The sequence below is a fragment of the Rattus norvegicus genome, chromosome 14, assembly GCF_021556685.1.
Source record: "Rattus norvegicus strain SHRSP/BbbUtx chromosome 14, alternate assembly SHRSP_T2T, whole genome shotgun sequence".
Taxonomy (NCBI): domain Eukaryota; kingdom Metazoa; phylum Chordata; class Mammalia; order Rodentia; family Muridae; genus Rattus; species Rattus norvegicus.
This window is the reverse complement of record NC_141547.1, coordinates 22,005,235-22,024,633: the sequence shown is the minus strand read 5'-3', so window position 1 is coordinate 22,024,633 and position 19,399 is coordinate 22,005,235. Positions and strand designations below refer to the sequence as shown.

The 19,399-nt window shown below is 41.3% G+C and overlaps 1 protein-coding gene across 2 annotated transcripts in view; it reads right to left on the bottom strand.

The window, feature by feature from the left end:
- The window catches only part of Tmprss11a (transmembrane serine protease 11A), a 67,027-nt gene that overhangs the window by 7,687 nt on the left and 39,941 nt on the right, over nt 1–19,399 (bottom strand). For both annotated transcript variants that reach the window (NM_001432900.1, XM_087584357.1), the window contains 3 exon segments: nt 7,172–7,431; nt 9,461–9,632; nt 18,286–18,446. In NM_001432900.1, the coding sequence (NP_001419829.1) occupies nt 7,172–7,431; nt 9,461–9,632; nt 18,286–18,446 (593 nt within the window).

Here is a 19,399-nt window from a genome sequence, read left to right as displayed (position 1 = left end):
AGTCTTCAAAGCCTGGTGATGTTTGTCTAAGTGTTTTCCTAGTTCCTTGGTGGAGCCTGAGATTAGAGTCTTTTTCCTTGAAGTTCATTGTGTATACATACATAAGACAGGCTGCTTTGAATGGATGTTCCCATTTTCAGAAGCCTGTTTTGCTTTTTCTCAAGACTGAAGTTAAACACCCTAGCAGTTTTTATTTATATAACCAAAGTACACTCTAGAATCCAGAGTGTGTCTGAGAATGACTGAAAGCATTCAGCAGCAGTCATTATAGGTTAGTAATAAAGTTGGATTGTTTTAGGGAGGGTAAGAAGGTTTTGATGATTTATCTCTCCATTGATTTTATTCTTAGCCACCATTAAACTAGCTGCATAGGCATAAAAATATTGAAATTGGCCCGGCCCGCAGCAGCTCTCTGCTCCCAGACCCGGTGAGAGAGAGACCCAACTGCCTGGTCAGGTGGGCACTCCTGAGGCTGCAGAGCGGAAGAGACCACCAACTCTGCTCACCCCTGCCCACATCCCTGGCCCAAGAGGAAACTGTATAAGGCCTCTGGGCTCCCGTGGGGAAGGGCCCAGGAGCGGCAGGACCCCTGTGCCTGAGACACCGCCGGAACCTGAAAGAAACAGACCGGATAAACAGTTCTCTGCACCCAAATCCCGTGGGAGGGAGAGCTAAACCTTCAGAGAGGCAGACAAGCCTGGGAAACCAGAAGTGACTGCTCCCTGCACACACATCTCGGACGCCAGAGGAAAAAGCCAAAGACCATCTGGAACCCTGGTGCACTGAAGTTCCCGGAAGGGGCGGCACAGGTCTTCCTGGTTGCTGCCGCTGCAGAGAGCCCGTGGGCAGCACCCTACGAGCGAACCTGAGCCTCGGGACCACAGGTAAGACCAAATTTTCTGCTGCAAGAAAGCTGCCTGGTGAACTCAAGACACAGGCCCACAGGAACAGCTGAAGACCTGTAGAGAGGAAAAACTACACGCCCGAAAGCAGAACACTCTGTCCCCATAACTGACTGAAAGAGAGGAAAACAGGTCTACAGCACTCCTGACACACAGGCTTATAGGACAGTCTAGCCACTGTCAGAAATAGCAGAACAAAGTAACACTAGAGATAATCTGATGGCGAGAGGCAAGCGCAGGAACCCAAGCAACAGAAACCAAGACTACATGCCATCATCGGAGCCCAATTCTCCCACCAAAACAAACATGGAATATCCAAACACACCAGAAAAGCAAGATCTAGTTTCAAAATCATATCTGATCAGGATGCTGGAGGACTTCAAGAAAGACATGAACACACTTAGGGAAACACAGGAAAACATTAATAAACAAGTAGAAGCCTACAGAGAGGAATCGCAAAAATCCCTGAAAGAATTCCAGGAAAACACAATCAAACAGTTGAAGGAATTAAAAATGGAAATAGAAGCAATCAAGAAAGAACACATGGAAACAACCCTGGATATAGAAAACCAAAAGAAGAGACAAGGAGCTGTAGATACAAGCCTCACCAACAGAATTCAAGAGATGGAAGAGAGAATCTCAGGAGCAGAAGATTCCATAGAAATCATTGACTCAACTGTCAAAGATAATGTAAAGCGGAAAAAGCTACTGGTCCAAAACATACAGGAAATCCAGGACTCAATGAGAAGATCAAACCTAAGGATAATAGGTATAGAAGAGAGTGAAGACTCCCAGCTCAAAGGACCAGTAAATATCTTCAACAAAATCATAGAAGAAAACTTCCCTAACCTAAAAAAAGAGATACCCATAGACATACAAGAAGCCTACAGAACTCCAAATAGATTGGACCAGAAAAGAAACACCTCCCGTCACATAATTGTCAAAACACCAAACGCACAAAATAAAGAAAGAATATTAAAAGCAGTAAGGGAAAAAGGTCAAGTAACTTATAAAGGGAGACCTATCAGAATCACACCAGACTTCTCGCCAGAAACTATGAAGGCCAGAAGATCCTGGACTGATGTCATACAGACCCTAAGAGAACACAAATGCCAGCCCAGGTTACTGTATCCAGCAAAACTCTCAATTAACATTGATGGAGAAACCAAGATATTCCATGACAAAACCAAATTTACACAATATCTTTCTACAAATCCAGCACTACAAAGGATAATAAATGGTAAAGCCCAACATAAGGAGGCAAGCTATACCCTAGAAGAAGCAAGAAACTAATCGTCTTGGCAACAAAACAAAGAGAATGAAAGCACACAAACATAACCTCACATCCAAATATGAATATAAAGGGAAGCAATAATCACTATTCCTTAATATCTCTCAATATCAATGGCCTCAACTCCCCAATAAAAGACATAGATTAACAAACTGGATACGCAATGAGGACCCTGCATTCTGCTGCCTACAGGAAACACACCTCAGAGACAAAGACAGACACTACCTCAGAGTGAAAGGCTGGAAAACAACTTTCCAAGCAAATGGTCAGAAGAAGCAAGCTGGAGTAGCCATTCTAATATCAAATAAAATCAATTTCCAACTAAAAGTCATCAAAAAAGATAAGGAAGGACACTTCATATTCATCAAAGGAAAAATCCACCAAGATAAACTCTCAATCCTAAATATCTATGCCCCAAATACAAGGGCACCTACATACGTAAAAGAAACCTTACTAAAGCTCAAAACACACATTGCACCTCACACAATAATAGTGGGAGACTTCAACACCCCACTCTCATCAATGGACAGATCATGGAAACAGAAATTAAACAGTGATGTCGACAGACTAAGAGAAGTCATGAGCCAAATGGACTTAACGGATATTTATAGAACATTCTATCCTAAAGCAAAAGGATATACCTTCTTCTCAGCTCCTCATGGTACTTTCTCCAAAATTGACCATATAATTGGTCAAAAAACGGGCCTCAACAGGTACAGAAAGATAGAGATAATCCCATGCGTGCTATCGGACCACCACGGCCTAAAACTGGTCTTCAATAACAATAAGGGAAGAATGCCCACATATACGTGGAAATTGAACAATGCTCTACTCAATGATAACCTGGTCAAGGAAGAAATAAAGAAAGAAATTAAAAACTTTTTAGAATTTAATGAAAATGAAGATACAACATACCCAAACTTATGGGACACAATGAAAGCTGTGCTAAGAGGAAAACTCATAGCGCTGAGTGCCTGCAGAAAGAAACAGGAAAGAGCATATGTCAGCAGCTTGACAGCACACCTAAAAGCTCTAGAACAAAAAGAAGCAAATACACCCAGGAGGAGTAGAAGGCAGGAAATAATCAAACTCAGAGCTGAAATCAACCAAGTAGAAACAAAAAGGACCATAGAAAGAATCAACAGAACCAAAAGTTGGTTCTTTGTGAAAATCAACAAGATAGATAAACCCTTAGCCAGACTAACGAGAGGACGCAGAGAGTGCGTCCAAATTAACAAAATTAGAAATGAAAAGGGAGACATAACTACAGATTCAGAGGAAATTCAAAAAATCATCAGATCTTACTATAAAAACCTATATTCAACAAAATTTGAAAATCTTCAGGAAATGGACAATTTCCTAGACAGATACCAGGTATCGAAGTTAAATCAGGAACAGATAAACCAGTTAAACAACCCCATAACTCCTAAGGAAATAGAAGCAGTCATTAAAGGTCTTCTAACCAAAAAGAGCCCAGGTCCAGACGGGTTTAGTGCAGAATTCTATCAAACCTTCATAGAAGACCTCATACCAATATTATCCAAACTATTCCACAAAATTGAAACAGATGGAGCACTACCGAATTCCTTCTACGAAGCCACAATTACTCTTATACCTAAACCACACAAAGACACAACAAAGAAAGAGAACTTCAGACCAATTTCCCTTATGAATATCGACGCAAAAATACTCAATAAAATTCTGGCAAACCGAATTCAAGAGCACATCAAAACAATCATCCACCATGATCAAGTAGGCTTCATCCCAGGCATGCAGGGATGGTTTAATATACGGAAAACCATCAACGTGATCCATCATATAAACAAACTGAAAGAACAAAACCACATGATCATTTCATTAGATGCTGACAAAGCATTTGACAAAATTCAACACCCCTTCATGATAAAAGTCCTGGAAAGAATAGGAATTCAAGGCCCATAGCTAAACATAGTAAAAGCCATATACAGCAAACCAGTCGCTAACATTAAACTAAATGGAGAGAAACTTGAAGCAATCCCACTAAAATCAGGGACTAGACAAGGCTGCCCACTCTCTCCCTACTTATTCAATATAGTTCTTGAAGTTCTAGCCAGAGCAATCAGACAACAAAAGGAGATCAAGGGGATACAGATCGGAAAAGAAGAAGTCAAAATATCACTATTTGCAGATGACATGCTAGTATATTTAAGTGATCCCAAAAGTTCCACCAGAGAACTACTAAAGCTGATAAACAACTTCAGCAAAGTGGCTGGGTATAAAATTAACTCAAATAAATCAGTTGCCTTCCTCTATACAAAAGAGAAACAAGCCGAGAAAGAAATTAGGGAAACGACACCCTTCATAATAGACCCAAATAATATAAAGTACCTCGGTGTGACTTTAACCAAGCAAGTAAAAGATCTGTACAATAAGAACTTCAAGACACTGAGGAAAGAAATTGAAGAAGACCTCAGAAGATGGAAAGATCTCCCATGCTCATGGATTGGCAGGATTAATATAGTAAAAATGGCCATTTTACCAAAAGCAATCTACAGATTCAATGCAATCCCCATCAAAATACCAATCCAATTCTTCAAAGAGTTAGACAGAACAATTTGCAAATTCATCTGGAATAACAAAAAACCCAGGATAGCTAAAGCTATCCTCAACAATAAAAGGACTTCAGGGGGAACTCAAGCAGTATTACAGAGCAATAGTGATAAAAACTGCATGGTATTGGTACAGAGACAGACAGATAGACCAATGGAATAGAATTGAAGACCCAGAAATGAACCCACACACCTATGGTCACTTGATTTTTGACAAAGGATCCAAAACCATCCAATGGAAAAAAGATAGCATTTTCAGCAAATGGTGCTGGTTCAACTGGAGGGCAACATGTAGAAGAATGCAGATCGATCCATCCTTATCACCCTGTACAAAGCTTAAGTCCAAGTGGATCAAGGACCTCCACATCAAACCAGACACACTCAAACTAATAGAAGAAAAACTAGGGAAGCATCTGGAACACATGGGCACTGGAAAAAATTTCCTGAACAAAACACCAATGGCTTACGCTCTAAGATCAAGAATCGACAAATGGGATCTCATAAAACTGCAAAGCGTCTGTAAGGCAAAGGACACTGTGGTTAGGACAAAACGGCAACCAACAGATTGGGAAAAGATCTTTACCAATCCTACAACAGATAGAGGCCTTATATCCAAAATATACAAAGAACTCAAGAAGTTAGACCGCAGGGAAACAAATAACCCTATTAAAAAATGGGGTTCAGAGCTAAACAAAGAATTCACAGCTGAGGAATGCCGAATGGCTGAGAAACACCTAAAGAAATATTCAACATCTTTAGTCATAAGGGAAATGCAAATCAAAACAGCCCTGAGATTTCACCTCACACCAGTGAGAATGGCTAAGATCAAAAACTCAGGTGACAGCAGATGCTGGCGAGGATGTGGAGAAAGAGGAACACTCCTCCATTGTTGGTGGGATTGCAGACTGGTAAAACCATTCTGGAAATCAGTCTGGAGGTTCCTCAGAAAATTGGACATTGAACTGCCTGAGGATCCAGCTATACCTCTCTTGGGCATATACCCAAAAGATGCCTCAACATATAAAAGAGACACGTGCTCCACTATGTTCATCGCAGCCTTATTTATAACAGCCAGAAGCTGGAAAGAACCCAGATGCCCTTCAACAGAGGAATGGATACAGAAAATGTGGTACATCTACAGAATGGAATATTACTCAGCTATCAAAAACAACGAGTTTATGAAATTCGTAGGCAAATGGTTGGAACTGGAAAATATCATCCTGAGTGAGCTAACCCAATCACAGAAAGACATACATGGTATGCACTCATTGATAAGTGGCTATTAGCCCAAATGCTTGAATTACCCTAGATCCCTAGAACAAACGAAACTCAAGACGGATGATCAAAATGTGAATGCTTCACTCCTTCTTTAAATGAGGAAAAAGAATATCCTTGGCAGGGAAGGGAGAGGCAAAAATTAAAACAGAGACTGAAGGAACACCCAATCAGAGCCTGCCCCACATGTGGCCCATACATATACAGCCACCCAATTAGACAAGATGGATGAAGCAAAGAAGTGCAGACCGACAGGAGCCGGATGTAGATCGCTCCTGAGAGACACAGCCAGAATACAGCAAATACAGAGGCGAATGCCAGCAGCAAACCACTGAACTGAGAATAGGTCCCCCGTTGAAGGAATCAGAGAAAGAACTGGAAGAGCTTGAAGGGGCTCGAGACCCCAAAAGTACAACAATGTCAAGCAACCAGAGCTTCCAGGGACTAAGCCACTACCTAAAGACTATATATGGACTGACCCTGGACTCTGACCCCATAGGTAGCAATGAATATCCTAGTAAGAGCACCAGTGGAAGGGGAAGCCCTGGGTCCTGCTAAGACTGAACCCCCAGTGAACTAGATTGTTGGGGGGAGGGCGGCAATGGGGGGAGGGTTGGGAGGGGAACACCCATAAGGAAGGGGAGGGGGGAGGGGGATTTTGCCCGGAAACCGGGAAAGGGAATAACACTTGAAATGTATATAAGAAATACTCAAGTTAATAAAAAAAAAAAAAAAATATTGAAATTGGTCAGTCAATCCGGTACCGCTGTGAGCCACTTCTGCCACTGGGTGGAGCTAGAGTTCCAGATCGTGAAGCTAATAATCTAGGGGGAAGAAGGACTTGGAGGTACAAAGCTTTAGTGGTTCAGGGTTCAGCAACATCAATTAAACTCTGCATTCTACTTATATTTAAATTGTATTTCTCACAGGGGACTACTGAATTACAAGGGCTAAATTTGCGTTGTTTCTTCTTTATGTTGGATTTCTGTTACTTGTAAAACAAGAGTACCGACTGACAAAACGAGCTGTGCGGAAAGGGATGGCAACAAAATACTGGTGATCGAAGAACTCTGTTAAAGAACTGAGGGGTCTGCTTGTTGTTCGGAGGTACCCACCACCATAGTAAAGTGCTCCGAATCCTGTGATGTAGACAGTTGAATTTGGTGGGAACGAGGCAGAGGGTTCTGGCAAACAAATTCGGCGTACTTCATCTGAAAAGGTGACTCTGGGAGAAAACTGCACAAGAGCGATGTCGTGGTCTCTGGCTGGAGGGCGATACTTCTCATGCATAATAATTCTTCTGACTTCTCTTTTCATTAAGGGAGGATTTATTGTTGTTCCAAAGCTAAGAGTCCATTGGCGAGGGTTTGCATTGCTAGAAAAGAGTAGCAGCATACATGAGAGGCACAGTATCCATTGACTCCACATCTAGATGAATTAACAACAAGCAATTACGTGAATTAATGCAAAGGAACTTGCCACCCTGACAATAGTTGGTTGTAATTATAGTCTCATTGGCTATTTAAATATGTCTGCTGCTCATGACTTAAATATAAGAACATATACCAATAGAACATTGCTGGTAAACTTAATATTTAATTATTGAGTTTTAGGACCGTAAAGCACATACAAAATTATTCACTTGTTCCCTCAGCAAATACTTATTAATCATGCATGTGAAGCAAGTGAACAAAACATAAATTTTAACTTCGAGTATTTTGGTTGAAAAGAAACAAATTATAAAATACGTTAAAATGTTGACAAATAATATGAGTTCTGAAGACGACTAAAAAATTAAAAGAGGACAATGAGTAATGCACCGGTGTGAGGATATGGAAGGTACTGGGTTTTTTGTTTTGAAAAAGAGTAGATTTAGGATAAGACATAGCTGGTGGTGGGAGTCAGCTAGGAGATGATGCGGGAGACAAGGTTCCAGGTGGGTCTCAGTTCACAACACCAGTGGGATAACGGTGGAAGATGATGCTGGAAAAGGAGGTAGGTAGGGACCAGAGTTTCTTACAGGGAGAGAGAAAATGCTTAGGCAGTATTTAAGGGATAGTGGAATTCTTGGATGTTTTCAAAATGGAAGTTATGTATCTCACTTATGCATGTATATCTTTTGATGCTAGAACATCCCTTTGGGATGTCAATCTTTCGTGTAATGACTTCTCATGTTTACTCACTATTAGATTGAGATAACAGGGTAGTTTTTGTTGTTATGTTGTTAAGTGACATCTCCAATAAACAATGACATGCTATTTTCTATCGTTTGTTTGTTTTATAAATCTGTACTTCTGAGTACTTCTAGACTCACATCTCAGTGAAAGGGCTTCCCCCTCAGGCCTTACATGGAGGGAGGACTCTAAGAATTATATGAAGTGTCTAATCAAGTGCCTGTAGCACCGTGGAGCTTCATAGCTGCGCTGGTTGCTGCTGGGAAGCCACCGTCAACTCTCCGTTGCCTCTGCCTGATCCCTCTGCACATGGAGGCTTGCTCCTCTTCGGAATCCCTTTGTTCACCTCGGCATCGCTTTCATCTTTGAGCAGCTCTGCCTGCTGGCAAGTTCTTTCTTGACTCTCTAAGTCTCTTCCAGAAACAGGACAGGACTTCAGATCAGTTAATGCAATTCTATGATCCGTATGAGAGATTTCTCAGAATGAGATTGCATCATGGAGGGCGATGTTTCCCAGGTATTCATGTGCACACCAATGATTTGGGGCTCTTATTAAAAAGGTGGGCGCTGCTGCTTGATGAACTGCCCTTTGAGTGGCAAGGCAGATGGCGTACTGCCTGCCCCTTTGTCATCTGACACTTTGTATTGATATCCCATCCTGTCAAGCTCTCTTTAAGTATGCCACCCAGTTCAGAATTTACTCTCCCAGGTAAGATCTGGGCAGCTTAGGGCTCACATGTCATATATTCCGGCTTTGATTTTTAAAAAAAAAAAAAGATGTAATGCCAATCACAATCGAACTCTGGCTACAAATGCCAGCGCTTTAAAACTTGACCTGAGCAACGGTCACCCACTCCCGGCCTTTCTTGAAGACTTTATCTTCAGGTTATTACTTAGCATCCTCATGGGGCTGGCCAAGTGCTTAATGAAACAGGCGCTAATGTTACGTGGAGAGCATTACTTAATAAGGGGCTGGATTTATCAGTAAATTGCTGTGTTCTGCTATCGATGCAATTCCTTTAGTGAGACCCTGAAGACTTAATTAATGGATTCTGGGATACTATTCAGCACTCCTTTATTCATACCAGACATTCCTAATAAGTTTGCAAGTATAACGTCATCCTTTAGACAAGGATCAGGAAGATTTTATTTGATTTGATTGGCAGTAGAATACGGAAATGCTGGAGGTTTTAAGCAAATCTGAGGACTGGCTTGACTTCAATAACTTACGTTCTAAAGCAGTGCGCTGCAGTGACGACCCACATGTTACCAATCAGTGTGCCCCCACACTGGTGGATGTTGTTGCGTTGAAGGGAAACTTGCCAAGGCCAGGCACCCTTGGCTGCAGGGTTTCCAGACACTATTCTGTTGGCAATTAATGGGATGGCTCGCTTGCCGCAATCTGAAAGAGACGAAACCATTTATAAGAAACGTCTGTCTAGCACAGGGACCACAATGGAGGAGTTAGAGAAAGGACTGTAGGAGCTGAAGGGGTTTGCAACCCCGCAGGAAGAACAACAATACCAACCAACCAGACCCCACAGAGCTCCCAGGTCTTATACCACCAACCAATGAGTACACATGTAGGGACCTATGGCTCCAGCCACATACGTAGCAGAGGATGGCATTGTCTGTCATCAATAGGAGGGGAGACCCTTGGTTCTCTGAAGGCTCAGTTCCCCGTTGTAGGCTAATGCCAGGGTTTTGAGGTGGGAGGAGTGGGAGCATCTTCATAGAAGCAGAGGGAGGGGGAGGATGGATGAGAGAGGGGGGGAAGGAGATAACATTTGAAATGTAAATACATAAAATGTCCGATAAAAAAAGAAGCATCTGTCTAGCTTTTGATGCAGAGGATCCCATAGAATATTACAATGCAGACCTTGTACCTGCCTTTCTTTAGGCATGACTGCTCTTCATTCTTTGTGTTTCCTTATGCATCGATGCACTGTTTAGTCCAACCTTTATATACGTGTACATCTGTTGTTTGTGAAGTTTTACTAAACTATAACTATGGACTCACAATTGGCAGTTATACAGTTACTCTTGAAGCTCCCACCAAGATTATTGTTTTGCAATTGTGAGTAATCCAACGGGGTTGGGCTGTCACCATGGGGTCCTCATCAGAAGGACAACTCCTTCTAGCCAGCTAAGCTGTGGTCTGTTTGGTGGAAACCCATTTGATGTCTACCTTTCTATAGTGACTACATTCTAAGGTGTCCAAGGACTAATGCATCGCGGCTAGTCATTCAGTCATTAGGATGCAGGCTTCCATGTTTCCACATAAACTTCACATCCACCATCAACAAGAATAAACATGAACTCCATCACCTCAGACGCTGCCTTTACTCGGGGCTGCTGTGAGACAAGAGCTTCTTAAGGTCATAGTGTTTTTAAAAGAAAGAAAGAAAAAGAAAATGTAGTAGGTTGGCTCTTCTTCATATGAGTAAAAATTAATTTTGTGTGTGTTGACTATATTTCCAACATGGCCGTCTCTGAAATCTCCATCATGTTACCGTGACTCTCGGGTAGACAACCATTTTTGTCATCTGAAAGAACAGAAAGAACAATCCTGTCCTTCTGCATTCTATTTGCAGCACTGGACATTGAATGGGCTTTCTGAAATGTAGGAAACTTTCGTTGCCCTCCGAATGAAGTAAAACTCTTTCCAGGGGATTCTAATGCATGACTATTAGTCACATCTCTCCCCCATACTCCCAGCTCCCAAGTCTTTCTTACACCCAAGCAGACTTTTTCATTTGTAGGAAATGATGATGTCTCCAGTCACCTGGTCCCCTTGTCCTGTATATTTACTACCAGCCACTTGATTCACGGACTTTCTTCTTCCTATTTTAGGGATTATTTTATATCGCAACAAGATCAGCTTACTAACTCTGTTAGACTCCTAAAGCACTGTATATTTTCTCAAATCATTTATTATACTATATTAACATTTTTCCAAGTTAGTTTTGCCTTCCTTTACTTAGGAATTATAGGTTAAATAAGATCATGTCTTAGTCACAGTGGTATGACCAGCTCCTGAAATGCTTTGGACACTGTATTAATAGATGCAAAGGTATTGCAGAAGTGAGAAAAAAGTAGTACAGATGTTTGCAAGACACAGAAGCAAAAGAATGACTCGATGTTCAACTTCTCTACCACATATGGTGGTTTGAATGTGCTTGGCCCAGGGAGTGGCACTATTACAGGTATGGCCTTGTTAGAGAAGTGTGTTGCTGTACTGGTGGGCTTAGAGATCCTATTCCTAGATGCCTGGAAGATAGTATTCTCCTGTCTGCCTTTGTTGAAGATGTAGAACTCTCAGCTCCAGTCCCATATCTGCCTGGATGCTGCCATGCTCCTACCTGGATGATGTTGGACTGAACCTCTGAACCTGTAAGTCAGCCTCAATTAAATGTTGTCCTTTATAAGAGTTGTCTTGATCATGGTTTTTGTTCACATCAATAAAACCCTAAGACACCATACTTGTAAAATCTCTCAAAATTCAGGCCACAGAGAGTTTTAATGTCTTGATAAAGTCACTTCTGGGCATGAAGATAATACTAGTATATTTCAGTAGTCAGTCTCAGATAGTGGGTTCATTTCTTCCCCTGTATCTCCTTATATCATCTTAATTTCAGCAGAAAGAAGGTCTCATAGCCCTTTTTAAGACTTAGTAAAAAGTAAGCCCACTCAAAACTGGAAACATGTAATTTTGTTTTAACTTTCTTAGTCTTAGAATTAGAAAAGCACATATCCTATTATTATGAATTAGAAAAACATATATCATATTGTCTAATAGTCTTTGAGATGAAGATATGAGTGTGGTTGAGAAATTATGAAATGCTTTGGACATTTTATTAATAGATGCAAAGCTTATATTTGAAGATACTATTGCCAATGTAGAAACTGAACTTGTTTATATAAACTAACTAGAGTTGCATGCTTGGACAGTTAGTTTCCCTGCTGATGAGCACATTGCTCAAATCCAAAATATAGTAAGAGTTGATTTGATGTTCTCTTGGCTCATAATAACCAGGAATTTCCAGAGGTCACTAACTACTATGGATTCTAGACAGTTCAGCAAACAGACAAGTCAGGACACTGGGTTTCTAACATACATTGGATATGAGAGGCAGCATCTAATTAGTTGGGTAATTTCTTACTCATTGTTTTAGACAAAAATAGTGGATAAATAAAACACACAATAGTTTCCATTAATGCAGAACTGTGGTTTTCCAGGACTACAGGGTGAATCCTCTTGGATTCCACTGTAGGATGAGAAGAGAGAATAATTACATGGGCCCCTAGGCCTCACACTTTGTCTCAACCAAAACGTGCCTGCTTTTGTCTCTTTTGTTTACGTAAGATTTCATATAAGCTTGTTTTCTCAATGCCTTTAGGGTGAAAAAGACTTTGGGAAGCTCCAACGTAAATTGTGTTTAAAGTACTCAGACATGTTCCTAACCAATTACATGCTGTGGATTAAGAAAATATTTTAGGTGGACACAGTCGCACCTGCCTGCAACTCAGGAAAATCACACGACAGACCCTTTCTCAAAAGATAAGCAAAAAGGAAAAAGGAAAAAGGAAACTCTCACATATCATTATATAATACGAGCTGAATACTGTGAGAGATCATCTTTAAGGTTAAATTCTGCCAATTTCCAAAAAGTCAGAAATCTGACAAAGGAAACGAACTTTATGTATCAACGAAATAACATGTTGGAAACAATGTCTATTTACAATTTGTACTTGTGAGTAACACTTGGGAAATATGATGGGGGGAAGTTGCATAAAAACTGGTGACATTTTGGTTCACGGGACTCACAGAAGAAGGTTGTGCTAAATGACGGGATCACGTTTCTCAGAAACAGTCTCTGCAACCTGCTTTTCTCTTTGAGGAAAACTATAATTTGCCGTTCTGCTACCTCAAGTCCTATATGAGTTATATGAGCTGCTGGCAACAATGACCTTTATGAAGCAGAAACGTAAAAAATGATGACCCCCATGTCAACCTTGGACATCCACCGGTCACAGTAAAGATGCAATTGCTCAAGTTTTCAGTGCTTAGCCTATGGAAGAAATGCGATTTTCTAACTAAAGTAGTTTGTAAGTTTCTTGAACAAACCACACACACATACAATCACACACACACGGATGCTAATAAAAGACTGATCTCCGCTGAGTGCTTCCTCCCTCGTCCTCTGGAAGAAAGTTGTTTGCCTTTATCCCCCTCAGGTTTCTGAGGAAAAAATGACCAGTTGCTGTCTACCCCTTTTTTTCTGAGAAAAGGTACTCTTTTTGTCTTGATGATAATGGCAGAATTAATGATTCATTGGAAAGGGTACAAAGAAAATGTGAATTCCAAAACTTTCTTATCAATAACTTTTCTTGAGGTTTACAGAGCCCAGACCATGTAGCAATGCAGACCCCAGGCCATGCAGCAATGCAGTATATCAGCATTAGGCTCAAAATAAGGGTGGTGTATCCTGAATTTGTAACTCCCCCGGGTGCCCACCTATCTGCATGCTTCTGTACAGCTCCCTAGAGAAGTTGGGTGCTTGCTTCCACCTAAAGGATGATATTTGTTGGAAAGAGCATGTGGTGGTTTGAATGAGAATGGCGCCTTGTAGTCTTGCGTATTTAAATGACTGGCCTCCATTAGTGGGAATGTTTGGGAAGGGTTAGGAGGCATGGCCTTAGTGGAAGAGGTATATTACTGGGGGCAGGCTTTGAGGGTTCGAAACATGCACCATTCCCAGTTGGCGTTCTCTCCTCACCCCTCTCTCTCTGACACACACTTGCCATTTCAGGATGTGAGCTGTCCCCCACTGCTTCAGTATCATGTTTGCCTGCCTGCCATGCTCCCCAGCATGACTGTTATGGACTCACCCTCGGAAACTGTAAGCCCCGATCAACTCTTTTCTTCTGAGAGTTGCCACTCCCATGATGCCTTGTCATGACCATAGACAAATGACGAAGACAGAGGCTCTGTCTTCTTTGCTTTGGTTAAATTTCCAAATGTGTCTTTTTTCCTTACCCCAACAACTTATCATTAAATCACGGGTGCTTTGAGTAGCAAGCAAGGTACAAGGCTCATGGTTACACTTAGAATGTTTTGATTAGACTTTCGTTGATTCAGTATCAGGAAAATACAAAATGTCCATCTCCAGGGATGACTCCAGGGCAAGCACTATAGCAGCATCATTGGAAATAACATTTCTCCCTTCTCTGTTTTTGCTTTTGACAGAGTCTTGCTCCATTGCCCTGGTTGACCTCATTATTTATGCTGGCCTGGCTTTAACTTTAGGGGAACTGCTTCAGCCTCTTGAGTTTTGGAATTAAAGGTATCTACCTCCTTGCCTGGCTCTGGAATTGGATTTCTAAGAATAATTTTTTTTAGGGAGAATGTTTAAAAGGTTATCTGTCAGTCCCTAGATGAATACTTCCAATGTTTATAAAATACTTTTTTCTTTCCAAGGCACAAAAAACTTTTTATAGTTTTTGGAGGTTAAGAAAATTTTACCATATTAGCAGTTTTGCAGACTACAGCTCTTGTGATAAGAAAAGGGGCACAGTGCCTCTGACACAGACAGTGAGCTATTTTGTAACAGTAGTGACTTTAGAGATACAAAGAAGTTGATTGTACCCTTGCTTTCCCAACACTGTACCTAGTGAAGGATCCACACTGCCCAGTTAACTATTCAAATAAAACAGATTCTTGTTAAAGTATGGAAGAACGTTGAGCTGAAAAGTTACATGTAGATTTAACTTAGGTTCTGCCATTTTCTAATAATATTTTCTAATAATATAACTATAACCTCTCCCCCACCTCATTCCCTGATTTACATCCCCTCCTGATCCACCCAACCTAGTATCTTTTTATTTCTTTCCTTTACCTCTGCCTTCATTTTTGTTGCTCACATACTCTTGGACGTGTGGCCTTCTACAGGAACGTGGCCAATGTACTAGGAGCAATACTATGAAAGAAAAGTGACTCTCTTTCCTAGCAGTTACCAGTTTGCTCTTAACTGTGAAAGCTGCCTTAACAGAGAATGGAGAGAGCTCAGTCAGAAAAGTGCTTAGCATCCACACAAGAAAGTTTGGAGCTCTAACTATCATGTAAAAATCTGGATATGGCCATAGTGGGATCCTGTAACCTTAGCACTGGGGAGCTAGAAACAGTAGGAGCCATATAATTAATTCACTGCCCAGCCAGGTTAGGCAAAACCACTGTACTCCAAATTTAGCAGGAAACTCTGCCTCAAACAAAACAAAACAAAAACAAGGTGGAAAGAGATAGAAAGACATCACACACACACATACACACACAGACACACACAGACACACACACATACACACACAGACACACACACATACACACAGAGATACACACAGACACACACACAGACACTCATACACAGACAGACACACACACAGACACTCATACACAGACATACACACATACACACACAGACACACACACATACACACAGAGATACACACAGACACACACACAGACACACACACAGACACACACACAGACACACACAGACACACACACAGACACACACACAGACACACACAGACACACACACAAACACACAGACACGCACACAAACACACAGACACACACACAGACACACACAGACACACACAGACACACACAGACACACACACAGACACACACACAGACACACAGACACACACAGACACACACAGACACACACACAGACACACACACACAGACACACAGACACACACAGACACACACACAGACACACAGACACATACACACACAGACACACACACACAGACACACACACACAGACACACACACACATACACACAGACACAGACACACACACACACACACACACACACACACCTGCTCCCTGTGCATATGAGCTCTGTAGTCTGTGGTTCTTTTCTAGCTCCTCATAAACACTGTGCATTTGGGAATTCTGCAGCCTTTATTTATAGTTTTGCTCTCTCTCCTACTAGTCAATCAGCTTCCAAAGGGCATGTAATTTTCCGTAGTCTGAAGTAATAGTTTTCCAGTGCTGTACTGTTTTCTAATTTCCTATATATTTTCCTCAGACTTTAGTGTTGTCAAAAAGAACAAACATTGCCATTGCACGTTTACAGCTTTTAAGAAAAAAAGACACACACACACAGGGGTGAACAATTACTCCTACATAGCAGTAATGAAGGGACTTTAGAACTGGGTAATGCAAATCAGGCTCTCTATAGGAACGTCCTCGTCTTAAATATAGTACAATCATTAAGGTACATGAAACTTACAAGACAAGTTCAAATGGAATAGGAAGGCCTGGTGGTCAGGGACCATGTGAAGCTTCATCTCTGGATAGTGTAGACTTTTGAGTTCCTGAAAATTTAACTCACTATTGAAAATGACAGACAGCCTGTCATGTAGCTCATGACAATGGATATTATTTCACAACTCTAACACTTAAAATGGATCACAATTCTGGCAGGTCCCTTCCTTCCAGTTGGGAGGGGTCCATAGATGTAGGCTCTTAGCAACTGGTTTATGTCATATGAGCAAGCACCATTCATCCATTACCTTGGTGGCTCATTTCCTAATGAGGTTTCCTCTTCAAAAGTCAGCTTGACCCTTACAAGGGCAGGGCACCCTGCTTTACTTCTCACACAAATCACTTGTTCTTACTGTCACAAATCTGGTGTCTAGTGGAGTTTGTGAGATAATCTGTACCTGTCTGCTAGAAGTAGATGCTGTGGTTGCACACGATCTGCAGGGTAAGTAGATTTCTGGTTACGTGAGCTCCTCAGAGTCTCAAACATGCTGAAAGAGGGATGAGTTCCCAGGAGACAAAGATCATAGGGTTCCAACATTTGTTTAGGCTCAAAGCCCCCTTTTCATTATGCCCATCAAGAAACTAGATGGCTAGATTTGAATCTTGGTGCCTTTTAATTATTATGCTCCTTAAAAATTTCACAGCAATGTAAAAGAATTTCCATCCCTCATTAAGATATTAAATTAAACTCGTTGCTGTATGTAAAGTGTACAGATGGACCTGGATAGAGATGGATTTTGTGCAATTAGAGAGGTGGTATTAGTGTAATGAGTGAAGATAAACAGAGAAGAGAAAAGTGCAGTAATATACAAATATATAAGTTGCAGTCACTTGTTTTTCCCCACTGATACTCAAGGCAGTATTTATCCAATGGTTTCAGTGGCTCTAAATGCAGGTTATCTTTTTTCTAAATATTATAGGAAGAAAATGGAGAAGAAGAAGGAGAAGAAGAAGAAGAAGAAGAAGAAGAAGAAGAAGAAGAAGAAGAAGAAGAAGAAGAAGAAGAAGAAGAAGAAGGAAGAGGAGGAGGAGGAGGAGAAGAAGAGGAAGAAGAAGAAGAAGAAGAAGAAGAAGAAGAAGAAGAAGAAGAAGAAGAAGAAGAAGAAGAAGAAGAAGAAGAAGAAGGAGGAGGAGGAGGAGGAGGAGGAAGAGGAGGAGGAGGAGAAGAGGAAGAAGAAGAAGAAGAAGAAGAAGAAGAAGAAGAAGAAGAAGAAGAAGGAGGAGGAGGAGGAGGAGGAGGAGGAGGAGGAGGAGGAGAAGAGGAAGAAGAAGAAGAAGAAGAAGAAGAAGAAGAAGAAGAAGAAGAAGAAGAAGAAGAAGAAGAAGAAAAACTTCCTAATACCATCAAATTCAGAAACTACCTACGTTTTTAAAGGCTACGGATGAGTTTGTGTCTTTAGAAGGTCCCACCCAGAAATCAACTATTGCTTAATTTCACGTGATTAATCACGGAGGCAGTGGCTGGGTTGGATTAACCCTGCTTGCTGTAAAGATGATTTTTATTGAGAACTGAGCACCGATCGGTTACTTCCAGGAAAACCACGTCATGACTCATGTTGGACATGCTTTCATCTGGGAATAATCAAAACCTGAATTGTTCCATGTTTAGGTTGAATTATTTTCCATACAATTTCTTACTGTTCTTTGGAATGGTAATGACACAGCGAGTTTATGAATGTATGAAGATTTGTATCATGTACGAATCAGCCTACTTACCATTAACTTGAACCACAGAGACATCAGCTGGCAAAGCTCTTGCGTTCCTTGTCTTCTGGTTTAAGATGCTATGCGTCTTCTCTTTTCCTATGGTCCTTTGCCCTGTAGAAGGAGGCTGCAACACCATAACAATGTCTGCTTTTGTATCATCCTCTTCTGGTCTGGGAAGCACAAGAGCAGGGTTCACATTCAAAGGGTGCCTGGGTATTGTCTCAAGGTCCTCCCTGTGATTTCCTGATCTCTGCCTCAGGTGCTGAGGCTGTCAAGCGCTAGGTAATCTGCTCACATCCATGCTCCTCCATATACTACTCTCTGACTTAAATGCATTTCCCATGTTTCTTCCTCTATCTTTAAAAAAAATATTTTGAGTTGCACCCCCTTAACTTGAAGACATGTTACTAATATTTTTATTTCGTAAAAAGGTTTGGTAGTCAAGGGCTTTTGCAAGCAGTGTAGTTCTCATCCCTCAGCGGGTCAAAATGCAGAGAATAAGTAGCCAACTTCGAGGTGCAGGTTCTAAAATGGGAAACAACCTTATTATGTCCAAACCTCTGGGAATATCATGGAAGCGGGTATGGAAGAGTTTAAGAGCCAGAGAATCAGGAGGTCAGCTGCGAAACGGTCGTGACAGATGTTATACTTAAGAACTCCCAACAGCTATGCAGCTATGTCTGACTGCATAAGATCTGAACAAGACCAGACCAGTCAACAGTACTGGAGGCGAGAGGGTCCATAAGACCTCTGTTGTAATTATTGAGCTTCAGGAAGCCAACAGCTACTGAGGGTTGGAAGAGTCAGTTTTCCTCAGGGATGAGTGTCTTTATAGGTTGCCTACATGCCAGAGGTCAGTCCTACCCCTATGTGTATGTATGTATTTGTATGGGTATTGCTCTGTGTATGGGTGGTGCAAACTGAGCCTAGTAGGGTGTGTGTGTGTGTGTATGTGAGTGTGTGTGTGGTATCCATATGTACACATGTAATAATAGAAACAGAGGACACAAATATGAAAGGGAGACGTTGGGGGCACAAGGAGGAATTGTGGGGTATGATAAGATGCACTGTACTCACAACAGACGAGTCTTAAAAACATAAAAACCTCTGAGGGCTGAATGAA